The sequence below is a fragment of the Eschscholzia californica genome, unplaced genomic scaffold (assembly GCF_041429995.1).
Source record: "Eschscholzia californica isolate CP2 unplaced genomic scaffold, dmEscCali1.0.p SCAF_1, whole genome shotgun sequence".
NCBI lineage: Eukaryota > Viridiplantae > Streptophyta > Magnoliopsida > Ranunculales > Papaveraceae > Eschscholzia > Eschscholzia californica.
In genome coordinates, this window is record NW_028238198.1 from 82,607,965 (window position 1) to 82,624,289 (window position 16,325).

General features: G+C 37.3%; 2 protein-coding genes across 3 annotated transcripts; one reads left to right on the plus strand and one right to left on the minus strand.

Annotated features, from left to right (window-relative positions):
- The first annotated feature begins 1,302 nt into the window (after positions 1-1,302).
- On the plus strand, positions 1,303-10,624 carry SCC3 (sister-chromatid cohesion protein 3). Its single transcript, XM_086656576.1, has 22 exons — positions 1,303-1,623; positions 1,751-1,961; positions 2,874-2,986; positions 3,287-3,379; positions 3,509-3,672; positions 3,782-4,018; positions 4,106-4,250; positions 4,579-4,757; positions 4,851-4,987; positions 5,090-5,217; positions 5,388-5,561; positions 5,877-6,038; positions 6,128-6,331; positions 6,407-6,544; positions 6,629-6,832; positions 6,913-7,057; positions 7,297-7,403; positions 7,829-7,969; positions 8,748-9,010; positions 9,101-9,225; positions 9,520-9,819; positions 10,400-10,624. Exons 1-21 carry the CDS (start codon positions 1,579-1,581, stop codon positions 9,789-9,791), a joined length of 3,387 nt encoding a protein of 1,128 aa, XP_086512702.1. The 5' UTR covers positions 1,303-1,578; the 3' UTR covers positions 9,792-9,819; positions 10,400-10,624.
- A 1,153-nt stretch (positions 10,625-11,777) lies between these two features.
- Positions 11,778-14,366, minus strand: SWA1 (transducin family protein / WD-40 repeat family protein). 2 transcript variants are annotated; one of them, XR_015231373.1, is made up of 2 exons: positions 12,396-14,127; positions 11,778-12,026 (listed from the first exon to the last, which is right to left on the minus strand). XR_015231373.1 is itself a non-coding variant. In XM_086656582.1 (2 exons), the coding sequence occupies exon 1, from the start codon at positions 14,049-14,051 to the stop codon at positions 12,468-12,470; it is 1,584 nt and encodes a 527-aa protein (XP_086512708.1). In that variant the 5' UTR covers positions 14,052-14,366; the 3' UTR covers positions 11,778-12,026; positions 12,439-12,467. The 2 variants fall into 2 exon arrangements, 1 of the variants encoding a protein (XP_086512708.1); XM_086656582.1 differs by having other exon boundaries at positions 12,439-14,366.
- Positions 14,367-16,325: the final 1,959 nt, after the last annotated feature.

Here is a 16,325-nt window from a genome sequence, read left to right on the forward strand (position 1 = left end):
CTCTCACCTTAAAAGCTAGCTCATCATATGAGGCTTTTCTCCCACTTATGAATTGACCACCTGCCGCTTCGATCCACACGACTAATACGGGATTATCTTAACAATTACTCCCCTCGTACATTGGCTTAACTTCAATTGACTTTTCATCTCATTGTTTTTCGTTATGAGTTCGGTGCCACTGTTGAGTGGTCTTAGGCTTCTCTCATCCCAAAAGTCACCTCAAGAGTGGGCTGTCTTTTTCCAAACTAACTGAATACATGTTCATTTTGCACCCACGACTGGGGAATTATCTCAGCAGCTAGATTGTGCAGCTTGGCCTTGGTCATAGGACTTCCATTGTGCGAACAACGGGCAAAGGAGCAGATCAGGTTGTTTACTTAATTTTGTACTAGTGAGAGCGTATTTGTGTGCTAAAGGAGTGTTTTATAGGCGAATTACTTCGTGCATTGCTGTTAAGAAAGGTGGAAGCTAGCTACTTACTTGTTAAAGGTGCTTACCTGCAGCTATTCATAGATTTGGAATTCTGCCCTATATCCCATTGTGGTACTTTCAATCCTTAGTATTAGTAGCAAACGTGAGAGTACGCCAGTCTCATATATAGTTGTTACTGTGCTTTTGGGATACCTTTCCCTCTCGTGACAAATATTCTCGGATATCCAGTCATAAATGATCTTTTTCTGGAAGCGACCACTTTTATTATTTACAGATGACGCATAGTATATAATTGATACGTATTTCATATGATACTAACCACAATTAGCGATTATCAAATTAAACAACAGCAAGGTCTGTCTTATTTATAAAGAACATTTATCATTTCTTGTGTGATCAAGCTTGTTTCTCGAGTTAGCATGACCCATTGTGAACCCTATTCATTACTGGAAAATGCTATTTAGGCCAAAAAGTGGTCCGAGTGGCCTAAATAAGACTAATTAACTTGTAAATGAGGATTGAGAGCTTTAGAGTTGGAGCAACTTGGGAATGTACTAGGCATAATTGTATACTTTGAGTTCAAATCAATAAAGCATAAGTTTTCTTATAATAGTACTTTGCATACTTTGAGCTTAACTCTCTTGGAGCTTACTTTGATCTAGCTACTCAAGGTTACAGTAGGCGCAAGCGAAGGCTCGACTTGTAATATAAAGGGAAGCTAACACAGGTGCCACACAGTTCACACAGTTCTAAAAGTATAAGGGCGAGACTTTTACTCTGTGACATTAAGCGCCGCGGTGCTAATAGTATAAGGGCAAGACTTTTACTCTGTGACAGTAAGTGTCGGGTGGTGCTAAAAGTATAAGGGAGAGACTTTTACTTCGTGACAGTAAAAGCCGCGCGGTATAAAAAGTATAAGGGCGAGACTTTTACTCGGTGACACTTGCCTCCCACATAGAAAAGAAACTAGGGCGTGCAATAATAGTGGTCTAGCAAATCTGCAAATCTCGAGCACCATCTATACTTTCATTTTGGCGGGAGCCTGGCGATCAATAAATTTCGTTTCCCTTTTGAGAAACTTCTTCTATAATCTTTTCCCCTTATTTCTATCTCTCTCTAGATTCTAGGTCTGAAACACTCAAATCAATGGAGAACGCAACTGTAACTACTGAAACATCGACCCTGCGCCCGGTTAGTCTCAGATCTCGATCTCTCTTCAACTTTTCTTCTTCTTTTTTCTCGTTTTTGTATATTTTGATTTTGCAGTGTCTCTTTCGTTTGTTATTTGACCTAATTTTTCCATTTTTTGAATTGATAGAAGCGGACAAGGGGTTCGGCTAAGACCGACGGCAAAAAGGGGGATGGTTCAACTGGAGATAAGCCTGACCGGATTAGTGGTCCGAGTTACCAAAGTCCAGAGTCTGATGAAAATGAGTCATCCGATGATTTTGAAGAAGATGCTCCACGGAGTAAGAGAAGGCGAAATTCTAGGGTTCCATCGGTACTTACTGATGACCAGAGCTTAATTGGTATGTGATTGTTTCAGTATATTGTTTAATTGATAGACTTTATCTTGTATATTCTCCCAACCCATTAAACCCTTTTTCTCGCATTTTCTATAGCAAAAATAATTGTGCTCGTACTTGAGTGTTGCTTTAACCTTCTTCCAATATAGTGCATTATGTGATTTTATTTGAAAACTAGAACTTTTTTATAGGCAGTTGTGCTGTAGAAGCATGTCACCGACGATAATCTTAGTGATAGTCCAACTGATATGAAGTTATGAACCTTTTGGACACTTACCCTTTAAACCGCCTTGCGATAAGGGTACCAAAGAGCTCAGAAAGCAACCACGAGATTTTGGTGATGTCGGATTTCAACATCCCACCTTCATTTTGAAGCTAAGGTTCACAACAACCTACTATGTTGACACTATCGCAAAAGTGGTGGCTTCACACAATCATTGTAGCCGATGAAATGCGACTTGATATATAGTTTATGAATTGCCTCATCCTGTCATCCATAACGATTGGTGGGTTAGTTTAGTACTAGTTAGTTATTACCCTGGGTAGAAGTTGTTTCTGAAAACCGGGTCTCAAAGGAACAGTGCCTGAGCTCATATAAGAGAAATCAATCTTTGTTATCTTTGAACTGTAACCACCCACCAACTATAGTTTCTTAAGTCGGTGAATGGTTGTGCTTCATGCTTGTAACATGAGCTGGGATTCGAGTATTTTCGATAAATTTTCATGTATTTTCTCTTCCGAAATTTAGCTGTCTTGACTCTTGAGCAGTTGAGCCAAGCCGTGATGGATATATGCTGTAAAATCCAGGATATATAATGTTGTTGTTTTGGATTGTTTTTCTTCTTTAAAATTTAAATATCAAATACTCTTTTTTCTAGTAATTCTGAAAATGGTTTGGTGGGTATCTTTCTGCAGATGTTGTCAAAGGCAATGGAAAGCTCATTCCTCATGTTATCAAGCATTGGGTCGAACAATATGAAAAGAATCCAAAATCTGCGATTGTTGAACTCCTCATGATGCTACTCGAGGTAGTATTGCCATTTGCTTTCAATGGCTAAATTTCCATTTCTCGTGTATAGATGATGATTTTAGTAAAAAGAAACATAGAGGAAAAGTAGCTGAAAGAAGCAATCTGAAGAGAAAGCTCACAAAGAAGAAATACACACGTTGACCACACTTTATTCTTCCACAACGTGATATACACATTGAGGCTGTAGTTTTAAATATAAACAGATTGTTGCTACTCTTTTCTGCACTATGACTTTGTTCTTCAATGACGCGATACACACACTTAAGATTCCCTGTTTAATGTAATACAAAATGAACAGGCATGTGGAGCTAAATATGGTCCCAGAGCAGATCCCTTGGATGAGACTGACATCGATGAGGTGGTGGTTGAACTGGTCAAGCTCGCCCGAGAAGTATAAACATTTTTCTGTTTCTTTTTAGATTTAAGGGCACTCTTATTAGACCACTGTTCCTCCAAATTCTTGGTTATTTCATCAACCGTTCTTTGCTTGTTGTTGCTATATAACTCTTTTAATTCTCAGGGGGAAGTAGAAGATTATTACAGTTCAAAAGCGAAAGAATTAAAAAATTTCAAACAGAACCTTGTCTCTTTCTGGGACACTTTGGTCATTGAGTGTCAAAATGGGCCTCTGTTTGACAAGATATTGTTTCAGAAGTGCATCGACTACGTTACCGCACTGTCGTGGTAAGATGTCGCGAACTCTGAACTCAGCTTTAATTGTATATGTTCTTTCCATCTTTGGTACTGTCCATGTGGACCTATGTTGAACTAGTTCGTTTGCCATACACTACAGCTCTCCTCCAAGAGTTTATCGCCAAGTTGCTTCTTTAATTGGCCTTCAGCTTGTCACATCTTTCATCACTATCGCTAACATGCTGGGTTCACAGCGTGAAACTACTCAACGACAGTTAAATACTGAAAAGAAGAAAAAAAATGAGGGCCCTCGTATGGAATCACTAAACAAGAGGTTGTCTACAACTCATGAGAAGATCACTGTAATGGAGGATATGATGCGCAAATTATTTACAGGGTGAGAATTCATTTAGACGCTTCCTTTCCAGTAATCTAATGTCTTTTTTATGAACTGCTCCTAACAAATCGCTACTTATTTTTGAAGGTTATTTGTGCATCGCTACCGTGATGTGGATGCTAATATCCGTATGGAATGCATTCAGTCTCTTGGTGTTTGGATTCTGTCATACCCATCTCTATTCTTGCAAGATTTATACTTAAAGTACCTGGGATGGACACTAAATGACAATGTATATTCTTGAACTTAAGCGTGGAATCTGATTTTCAGGCCAGTTTGACCGTGATCCAAAAACATGCTTACAACAATTTGTTTACACCTAAACTAATTGATATCTTACGTAACATCCACTGCTAGTTTTATTTATTAGCATTAAATCCTGCATGATTTAGTGTAATCCCTAAAATAGTCTTGGATGCTATGGAAATATTGATTAGCCTTAGTATTGACTATTGAATTAGTTGTCGGAAATGCATCTTTGGATCATGAACTATGGAGGCCCATATTAACCTTTTTCCTTCTAAAAATCTTACTGGCCCATCTTCTAATGGAATCTGTAGGATGCTGGTGTTAGAAAAAGTTCAATTCTTGCTTTGCAAAATCTCTATGAGGGGGATGACAATGTGCCATCTCTTGGACTTTTCACTGTAAGATTCTCAGCCCGAATGATTGAACTTGCTGATGATATTGATGTCTCTGTGGCCGTATGTTCCATAGGACTTCTAAAACAATTATTAAGGTAGCTGTCTGCCTTTCTGGTGAAATGCTGGTTTTATCTTCCTTCACATTTTGTTTTTGTTATGACGACAATAAGCTTTTGTCAATGTTGCAGACATCAGCTCCTCTCTGACGATGACTTGGGACCTTTATATGATTTGCTGATTGATGAACCGCCCGAGATCAGGCGTGCAATAGGAGCACTGGTGTATGATCACTTGATTGCTCAGAAATTTAGCAGCTCCCGAACAGGTTTGACATGTATTACTTTTTTTTAGGAGTTATTGTAATTTATATAATTATGCCCATGAATTCTGAGTCATCTACACTGATACTATGTGAAACAATTTCTAGGGGATGATGACGACTCTTCGGAAGTTCTTCTGGGAAGAATGCTGCAAATATTGAGAGAGTTTTCAACAGATCCCATTCTAATTACCTATGTTATTGATGATATTTGGGACTATATGAAGGCTATGAAAGTATGTTCATTTTGTCGAAGTTGTGACATTTTATTTTAGCCTCCTTATAGGTGTATCAGATTCATAAGTTAGATGAACCTACTAAATTAGGAATATTTCCGATGCTAACATCATCTTATTTTGGAAAGGGAAAAGGTATAGAAAGAATCATAACACATATCTATCTGCAGGATTGGAAATGCATTATCTCTATGCTCTTAGATGAGAATCCTCTTATTGAGCTTACAGATGTGGATGCTACAAACTTGGTTCGACTACTTCATGCATCTGCAAAGAAGGCTGTTGGAGAAAGAATAGTACCAGCTACTGATAACCGAAAACAATATTACAATAAAGCTCAAAAGGTATTCATGCCCTGATATTAATGCTTAGTTCTACCCATTATTCTTAATTTTACTTCTGTTGCTATTTCACCCTATTTCCTATAGGCTACAGTAGTATATCTTCTGCCTTGTGTCATGTGCTAAATGCTCTTGCGTTTTTGGAAGTGTAGCACCTACAGAGTTCTGAACTATTAGAGACCATTTCCACCATAACCGTACCAGATTTTATTTACTTCACCATTTTATTCCTTTTTTGGACCCTCCAACCTGCACAGAGGCTCTACCGGTGTAATGCAAGGTTTTCCTTTCTGGGTCCTGTTTTATGTCAATTGTCAGGAAGCATTGGAAAAGAACAGAGAAGCCATAACAATTGCCATGATGAAGAATTATCCACATCTTTTGCGTAAATTCATGAGCGACAAGGAAAATGTGGCATCCCTGGTAGAGATAATTGTGCATTTGGACCTCGAGCTTTATTCACTGAAAAGTCAGGATGAGGTAGGTCCATAATATTTTTCACATTCTACGCAAATATATTGGTCTGCAGTACCAGTGACAAGTTGTGTGCTTACTTGCTTCCCTTACAGAACTTTAAAATTGTTCTCCAACTCGTTAAAGAGGCCTTTTTCAAACATGGAGAAAAGGATTCTCTGAGATCTTGTGTAAAGGCCATAACTTTCTGTTCTGCTACTGAGAGCGGAGGAGCACTCAAAGATTTTGCACAAAATTCACTGAAGGAGCTGGAGAATGAGCTTATAGCCAAGCTTAAATCTGCATTGAAACAAGTGGCGGTATTTATATTGACACTTCCTTTCCCTTTGTTACTTTTTTTCCACCAATATGCTGTGATGTATTTCAAATTTCAGGGGGGTGATGATGAGTACTCTCTCCTTGTAAATTTGAAACGTCTTTATGAACTTCAATTGGCAAAATCTGTACCCATTGAAGACTTATACAAGGATTTTGTCAGTATTTCTGAAAGTTACAGAAATTTGGATGATGAGGTGCGTGAAGAAATTTGGCATTTTTGCATGTAAATGGTCTTTGACGTTCTCTCCAGATCTTCTTACATGTTTGCATATTTCTAGGTCATGGGGTTTCTGCTTCTCAACATGTATTTGCATGTAGCCTGGTCCCTGCGGTCTATTGTTGATGGTGAAAATATTACTGAAGAATCCCTAGATTCGCTTGTGTCCAAACGTTCTGCGTTGTTTGAGCAGCTCAGTTACTATCTCAACACCCCTCCTGAAGTCCAGGAAGAAGGGAAACAAGGAAGGCTACTTGCTTGTAGAGTAAGCATCTCCAAACTTGAATATGTTTTGAGCTTGAATGATCCCTCATTAACCACTGCGTGGATTTACTTTTTCCCTAGGTATGTGCTATACTTTCTGAGCTATGGTGCTTGTTCAGGAAGTCTAATTTTGCTTCAACAGAGCTGGGAAGATTAGGATGTTCTCCAGACACTCCCACTCTTCAGAAGTTCTGGACACTTTGTGAACAACAACTAGATATTTCAGGTTATTTCTTTTGGCAAAAGACCTTATGTATGATTCAACTTGAGTTTCTAATGTTTGTGAACTTGTGATCATTCAATGAGGTTATGTTTTGCTAGGGGGTCTCTTAGGTTTGATATTACAATCTCTGCCATTAACTACTTCCTTTTTGTTACTGTCCATAACTCCATATATCTTTCCACAGTTCCACGAGAATGTATGTCTATACTGTATACCCTGTAATGACACGTATATATTTGCAGATGAAACTGAAGATGAAGATGCAAACAGAGAGTATATTGAAGAAACAAATAGAGAGGCAGTATTGATTGCAGCAGCAAAGTTGGTTGCAAGTAATACAGTTCCTAAGGTGAGATAGTTTTCTATGCTATGAATGGAGTACGACTGATTATCACATTATTACTAGAGCCTGTTTGAGCACACTTCAGGGTAGACCTTACTTTGACGTGTTCCAATTGTATGTTTGCTTCTTAGACTTGTGCACAGGACATACCTTTTTTATGTCTTACGCATAAAGTGTGAAAGTGGTACCCGAAATTAGGTGTTGCCCGTCCTAAGAATTTTGATTCCTTAAACAGCTTTCTTCCTTCTTAATTCTTCCTAAGTATATCAAGTTGATGAAGTATATCAATTTTGTTTTCCTCAATTCGCTGGAGTTCGTCCAGCATCCCCCTTTGAGTCGCTTCTCACTATAATAGATGTTACAAACTATAACGTTTACTAGAGAACTGCCCTTGAGGGAAGTTGCAATTTTATTGATAACAAGTCATGCAGGACTATCTTGGTCCAGAGATAATTTCACATTTTGCGATGCATGGAGCACATGTGGGGGAGACCATCAAGCATTTGATTACTCATCTAAAGAAAACTACGAGTGAGGATGTTCCTGATATATTTCTAGAAGCACTAAAGAGGGTATGGATTCTAAACATTCTCTCATTATCGTCAAGCGGCTAAAAAGAAATCCTCGCGTTATTTAGGAGTTATAACTTATACTATATGTAACTCTGATGTACTATGTTTTTAAGTGATCCCTTCCATGATTGCGTCCACTGTAGCGTGATAAACGTGGATACTTTTAGCTGGCCTATGGTCCTCTATTGACAGAAAGTTCTCTAAATTACTACTAATCACATGTAATTAGTGTCAGATGTATAGTTTGGTTAGTTCCCTTTGTGCATACTCCTCTAATATTTTCTTCCTTTTTTGGGTGTTTCATGTCTGTTCGTAAGTTTGTTGAACACTAGTTGCTACTGAAATCCGAAATTTACGGACTGAATATTGAAATGACCATATAAATAATATATGTTTGCGAGCACTTTAAGGTAGAACGTTCTTTCTTGTTCACTGGAATAATTAATACACAGTAATTCTAATTTTTACCACTCTGCCTTCCATTAAAACGTCTTACCTTTACGCAAACCACAAAAGTCTGTATAGTAATGTTAGTTATGACTAGATTGTCCTGAAGACAAGATTATAAACCTATGATAACCATATCTATGAAAACGTATGTGTGGCAGCAAGGGTAGCGTCCATCTTTTAGTATTTATTGGCTTTCGTTTATGCTAATATTAGGCTTAATGAGGATACACTCTAGTGGGTCACAAAGTCTTGACAGATTTCAAGTAATCTTTTTCTACTTAGTTGGTATGAAGTATTTAGACCCTCTCTCATTTGGGTTTGAAATCAGGCCTACAATCGGTATATGATGGAAGCTTCTAGGGGTGACGATGAATCCTCGACAAACGAGCCTCTTGAACAGTGTAAGGATCTGGCTTCTCGGCTATCTGGAACATTTCCACGTGCCACCCAGAAAAAGCATCGGTCGGATATTCTTAAGATTGTCAAGGATGGCATAGCTTTTGCGTTTGAAGAGGTTCCAGAGAAACTACACTTCTTGGAATCTGTACTGCAGTTTGTATCTAAACTTCCAACATCTGATAACATAGACATGTAAGGCAACTTCTCTCTTATGATATTTAAACATTTTACTGGCGAGCAATTGCAAAAGCATTCTGTAAAATCTCTTTCTTTTGTGAGCAGTCTGAAGGATGTGCAGAAGCGAATAGGGAATATGAACACCGATGAAGACCCTACAGGGTGGAGACCATATCACACCTTTGTTGATTATTTACGCGAGAAATATGCAAAGAATGACGGCCTTGATGGTACTACTGAAACTTTGCTTTCATTTCATAAACATCTTACTGTGAATGCATATTTTCTGAAGCACCTTGTCTTTCTTTAATCTTTCTAATACACAACTGATATCAGTGCCCTAATTTAATGCTAAGATTTTGTGTTTGAGATGCTATGGCGAAGCGACATATTACTATTACTATCTTTGGGTATTAATTGTAGTTATGTTTCTAACTCGGTCTTTCACGTGCTGATCAGGACGTTAATTAAATTTGTTTTTTAGTCTATGTATATGAAGAGCTAATAAGGGCTCTTATTCTCAGATGAGAAAGAGGGAACTGCTGCACGTGGCCAACGACGTCAACCTAAGAGGCGTAATATACAGGGAAAGAAATTGTTTGATGAACAAGATTCATCCGAAGAAGAGGATTCTATTAGTGCATCGGACCAGGAAGCTCAAGAAGATGAGGATCAGGAGGAGAATGCTCCTTTAATACATTCATTCAAGTCTGCAGCCAAGTTGAGGTCTTTGAGAGTTCAACAACAGGAAAAGAAAGGGGAGACAAGGTCTAAGGATTCTGGAAAAGCCACTTAAAATGATTTATCTAGCTCTAGAATGTCAGGTACGAAATCACCTTAAATTTCATCTTACTTTGCTTTAGTTAATCCTGAACGGGATGTTTTCATATTTGAGATATGAAACTATTTAAGACATATATAGTCTGATCGTATTGTATATTTACCCCTAATGGCTGTGCCTCAAATTGACCTATCATTTCTGATACACTTTCAATTTGACTAATTGGAGTTAAATGCAATCTATGGTTGCATTTTTTACATTTTGGTACTTGAGCTAGCCCTTTCCTCATTTAGAGGGTGAGGATTCTATTCATTCACCTGCGACACAGCGGTACGGGTATACTGTCAACTCCAAAATATTTTTTACCACAATAACAATCAGTCAAAGTTATCTCACAACCCTAATAAGAGGGCGAGAACCAAACTCTCTTGATGCCAGTGGCCGAGTAACTGAACTTCTTGACTGTGGTTGATTCTGCTAACAAATTTCGCTTTCTCATGGTAGCTCCTTGCATGTTACTCCAAATACATGGCTAAGGCATAACTGAAACAATCAGACATTACTAGATTACGATCTTGAAGATAAACATGGGCTTGAATCTTACAGTCTTGTTTAATTTGCAGGTAGTACCTTCTTGTGATCCTTCAATCGGATTGCAGGTAATACCTAGGATCTTGCAGGTAGAAGACGGATGAATTATAAGTTAGTTTTATCATATGTTAATACATGATGAATTATATTTGCTTCTCAATCTGTGCTGTGCACCTTTTGTTCATCTGCACCAACTTATTTCTGTACAGGTTCTATTTCTAACTTTTAATGTAAGCTTGTTTCTGGTTTTTGTCCAATATCTTTAAACTGTTCATTTGGACATTTAGGTCCACTTGAATCAGACGATTCACATCTACAATTCAGACAAGTGGAATTTGGGCATATAGAATTCAGGCGAATCAGACCATAGTGGGAAGACAACAAAAAAGTAAAGGGGGATTTAGTGATACCTTCTCACCACCAATGTCCAATTAGAGATACCCTCTTTTTAATTCGATAGTAGTGAAACTCCATTTTTTTTGCACTTAAAAGTACGGAAATACCCTTAACGTTATTGTTTTGCTATTTTTTTTCTTGGATATCTTGTGTTCTTTGCCAATGAATCTTCATTTCTCATACATGTATATTTTTTTCTCTTAACAATCTTCTTTCTACTTTACTAACAATATTTATTGAAAATTTTAAATTAATAAATCACAACAATTTGCAAAAAATCGTAAAATTCAAAAAATAAATTTGAACTTCTAAATTGTTTTTTGTTTTACGTTAAAATTGACGTTTCCAGCGGTAACCAATTTGAAGAAGACCTCTTGACATATGTTGTTCTTTCCATTAGTTATATTTCGTATACATTCACAAAATACAAATGCAAATTGGAATCATGAATTGAACGAAAATTGAAAAGTTAGAACAGAAATTATTAATTGAACTTCTAAATTAGATAGAAAAATTTATGGAAAGACCAAAATTAGAGTGTTTTGTTAGTCATGGACTTACACATCAGATAGAAAATTTCATGGGTAAAACGAAATTAGATTGCTATGTCGGCTATATAAAAAAATTAATAAATGTAGAGCTATTTCGCACTTGAACATACAAAAAGGGCTCACTTATATTCAATTAAAAAAAAAAAAAAAAAAAGACTACAATTGGACATTAAAGGTGAGAGGGTGTCGTTAAATTCCCCCTAAACAAAACACCTTAGTAAGTTATTGGCTCACCAAGTCACCAACTAATCCGAGTCTGAGCCCCTCTTTGGTCTTCACCGACAAGATAAATAATTGGTACCTGCGGACTCCTAGGGTATATGAGAAGATTAACCCTCAAAGGTGGCCAACAAATCCAGTTTTATTAACATTAAAATCCAGTTCTACAAGTCTGTGAATCAAATTTGTTTTTCTTTAAAATCCCATGTTTCCAATTTGATATAAGAAAGCCGAGGTTGGTAACTAACAAGGAACTTATGAGTTACATTAATCAAATTAAGAAAAAACCGTTTCGGATAAATAAAACACGTTTGCAAAACCTCTCCAAGTCGAGAGTTGCATTAATAAACTCATTGGCGATGACTTTCGCCCTACATATTTGTTACAAAAATTAAGGTAAACATCTTCTAGCTCCTAATCTCTGAGCAACCCGAGCTCTTTGTCGAACAAAAGGGCATCCTTATGTCACCAGAACAGTTTCTCCAAATAGGTCCTGCAAAATGAAATATTCGACAAGTTACAGAAGTACTATTCTACAATTTGAAACGACAAACTATACTCAGACTAGTATTTCAACGGGATACGCTTCCTTGTACAGAGGCCAACCTTTCCTTGAGATCTATCATTACCTATAAAGGTTGCTAATAGTGTAAAAGAGTGTCAAAATTGTGGGGTGGTATTACGGTTTATCTACTTGAAAATTGAACAAACAAACAACCTAGATCTAACTAAAATCTAAGCAAGCTAGAAAATGAAAAATTCTAAACTAGTTTTTTTTGTCGAAATCTTCTAAACTAGTTGATCACAAGTAGATAATGAAACACAAAAGAAACAAATAAGACTGTTCAGAAAGCAAACTCACGAAAATAATCTTCCCTTATTAGGTAGATGCACAAAAGAAGTACCTCATATAAGAACGGGACGATCATTTAATTCATCTTCTTCCAGCAATCCTAAGCAAAGGAGAAATGATACCCTGAATTTCTTGCAACGAACGTTGTACACGTAACTCCTCTTCTATTGCACTCTTAAGATTCTTAACATGTCCTTTCAAGATATCCGAACTCCTGATATCATCAGCTCGTGACTGGAGAACCTTTCTCGTCAATCCAATCAAGAACCCAGAGTATCTAGGCACAGTAGAGTACTTCTTCAAGAAACTTAAAAGTAACCCTAGTTCTTCGTCGTCCAAATTCGTCACACACTTCAATAATTTCTTCCTTGCTACTAGCTCCTCCATGACTGCCACAACACTTTGTGGATTCTTCCCACTCAATGCAGATACAAGAGCTTCTTTATGCCTAAACTTCTTCAATAGTTTGTCATGCTCTGTTACTTTCACTTTCCGTCGTTCCTTAATCACATGATCTCCTTCAGAAGGTTTTTCAGTTTGGCCTCGTTGAAAATAACGAACATGTGTGGGTCTTAAAACTCGCGTACGTGGTTCTACCAAAGAACCGAAACCCACTATTCCTCCTATCTCACCACCATTATCCTCGCCTTTCTTCTTCCTTTTACCGGCAAAAATGATACCATTAGAAGTACCAATAACCCTAACAGAACAATCCGGCGAAAAACCAATAGATAATAATGGAGCAGGATACCTCATTGAATGTGTTATCTTTAAAGCTGAATAATCGAAAACTTTCATATACCCATCTAATGAAACACTAAGAAGTCTAAATTGATCAGACTCTTCAATCCCATTTTTCCCAACTTTCCCAACACAAATCGACGTTACCGTCTTATTATGAGTTTCCATTGAATAAACAAGTTTACCGCCACTAATTACATCCCAAATCTTAACAGTATTACCACCAGCAGTAGCTATTAATCCACCAGAAGGCATAAAAATTACATCTTCAACAGGATTTCCATGATTAATATTCAATACATTATTCATAGAAGAAACCCTAGAATCCCATAACTTAACAGTATGATCATAAGAACCAGTAGCAAACAAATCAGAACTAATAGGAGAAGGAGACCCAGATCTTACATAATCTTTATGACCTTGAAAATTCAAAAGTTCAGTTTCAGAAGCAACATCCCAATACTTAACAAGAGAATCATCACCACCAGAAAATAAATGAAGATTATCAAATTTAGGGTACTTAACTAATCGAACTGGACGATAATGACCTCTTAGTTTTCGAAGAGAAGATCGAGTTTTGATATCGAAAACTTGAACAAGACCTGATTCTCCACCGGCGGCGAGAAGTTTTCCATCGGGACGATATGTGGCGGAGTAAGCAATATCGGAGAATGAGGAGATTTTAGATTTGGGTTCAAATGATTGGGAGTTGTAGATAGTTACTGAAGCTGAAAAAGTTGCAGCAAAATCATTTGGAGATAAAGGGGAGAAATCAATGGAGGTGACTGGGTAGATTAGGTTAGGAATTTGTTGGGTTTTGAAAGATCTCCAGTACTTCGATTCTGGAGTTTTTGAGGGTTTCTTTGATTTTGGTTTGAGTCTTGATTTTACAGGAAAAGTCTTACCTATCTGATTTTCTTCCATTGAAATCAAAAAAAAAGTTTACGTTCTTCTTCCTCTACTGAAAAATTAGGGTTTATGGTTGTGAGAGAGACAACAAGGTTTTATGTTCTTCGTCTTGTGAGAAACTAGGGTTTAGGTTTAGTGTGCATCCTATAGGCGCACCCTAAAATTGTTATAGGGACCCAAGAGTATTTGACCATTAGGCAATTCTTGCCACCTATAGGCGCCCCCCACTCGGACCGACTAGTCTGAGGGTCTCGGACCGACCAGTATGAGGATCTCGGAAGTCGGACCCCTCAAGTCTCATCTTCAAGCTCAGATCAAGCTATCTCGTATAGATCTCTCTCGTTCATTTCTCATCCATTGTCAAGTTCATCTTCTCTACCTTTGTCTAATGAGATGTCTAATCTTCTTCGGTTTTGGGTTTTCATCTGCCTTTCATTTTGTCTTTTTATCCTTTTTCTCTCGTTCATCTTAAGCTATCAGTTAACAGTTTAGTTTTGGGTCTAACCGCTAATTCTCTTTGGTTCCACTTTGGGTTAGGGTTCTTTTCAAATTTGAGGTCCCTCCCACGTTCTCCCTTTAATGTTAATTTACCTTTCTATATGGGTGTGCGGTGAGGGGTGCGAGTAGGCCGCCCTCATTCGGCCTGTCACCACAAGGAGAATGAGTTTGGCCGACCACGAGGAGTCCATTTCCTTTAAACACAAATTGGTATTGGCTTAGTTGGTAAGGAATGTGAGTTTCATGCCATGGACGCAAGTTCAAGATGCTCAACCTTACATTCTTTAGTTTTTGCCCGCTCTTAAGAGGCAAACTTATTTGGGGCAAAAAACAGCTATATGGGGCGTTTTTATAATTTCCCTTGGCTTTCTCTGTTTTTGTAAGAGCATCTCCATCCTCCGACGATTGAGGCCAAAATTTTGGCCTCAGTCGGAGGAGGTCCAAGTTGTGTCGATTGGGGTTCAGTCCCAACCGACCACTTCATCCCACTCAGGGTTTAGGATCGGTTGAAGTCCCCAACATGACCGGTGGAGACATCCCAACAGTCGTGTTGGGGATGAAATCCAATCGTTGGATCACATCCCACGGTTCAAATTATTATTATTTTGTTTAATACTTATCCTAATTTAGTTACTTTTTTTAAGGACGATTGTTACTCACACATTAGTAATTAAAATACATCTCACTAACGTGTCGGTCCCCGAATAATTCTCTAACTTTGAAAAAAAATATTATTTCGAAGATAGTTCAAACACATGTTTGACACATACACAAGATCACAAACGTTTTTCGCAAACCCACAAAAAATCCACACACGCGTTTTCCACATCCACAAATTTTCGGCCTTAAGAGAGGCTGGAGTTTCAGCTGAATTTTTGAGGCTGAACTGGGACTGGAAATTTTGGGTGAAAAGTGGTTTTTTCTTCTTAAGACAAGCTAGGGTTGGAGTTGCTCTAAGGTTGAAAGTCCAATTGTGCCAACAATTGGTAACCCAATTGGTATGTGCATCTACTTCGCAGTGATGAGGTCTCAGGTTCGATCTCATGGAAGTGCAAATCTAGGAATATTGAACTTGGGTGTAAATAAAGTAGTTTATCTGGATTTTAGGCCATTTAATTTCGTCAGCCTTTAGGTCGTTTAATTTCGTCGAACTTTAGGCTAGTAGTAGTTCAGCAACTATCTTGCTTATCACATCGTATCGATGCACTCAATGCGTTTGTAATGACCATTGTATCAAAATTCAAAAAAGAAAGTCCAATTGTTAAATGAATCTTTATTTATATTCCGTTACACTTTTTGTAGACATTTTGTTACTTTTGGGTGCATTTCTTCATCTTTTGAAGTGTTTATAAGTAATAAATATCTAAGAGTTCTTAAATAGTTTCCAACAATATATAAATATATATATATATATATATATATATATATATGTGTGTGTGTGTGAAAATCATGATATAAAATATACCACATTAAAAAAATCTTCTTTATATTCTAAATTATACGTTGTAGAAAGAATTTTATCTTCTTTCTATCATTTTAGGCTAACCACGCTCACTAAATGTGTTCTTCACTCTGCCACTCCTAGTCAAGTTTGATAAGTGACAAAACTGAATATTCAATGATAATATAGTAAGATCTTAAAATTCCATAAAAGTTTAAAATCTCGTTATGTTATTTGTAGGTATAAAGTTATATTCTAATACAGAATGAACAAATTCTTTTGCGCACAAGTGATTGGGGATTCTTAAACTAATTCTTTTACTGAGTATTAAAAATGCAAATTCAAAATGA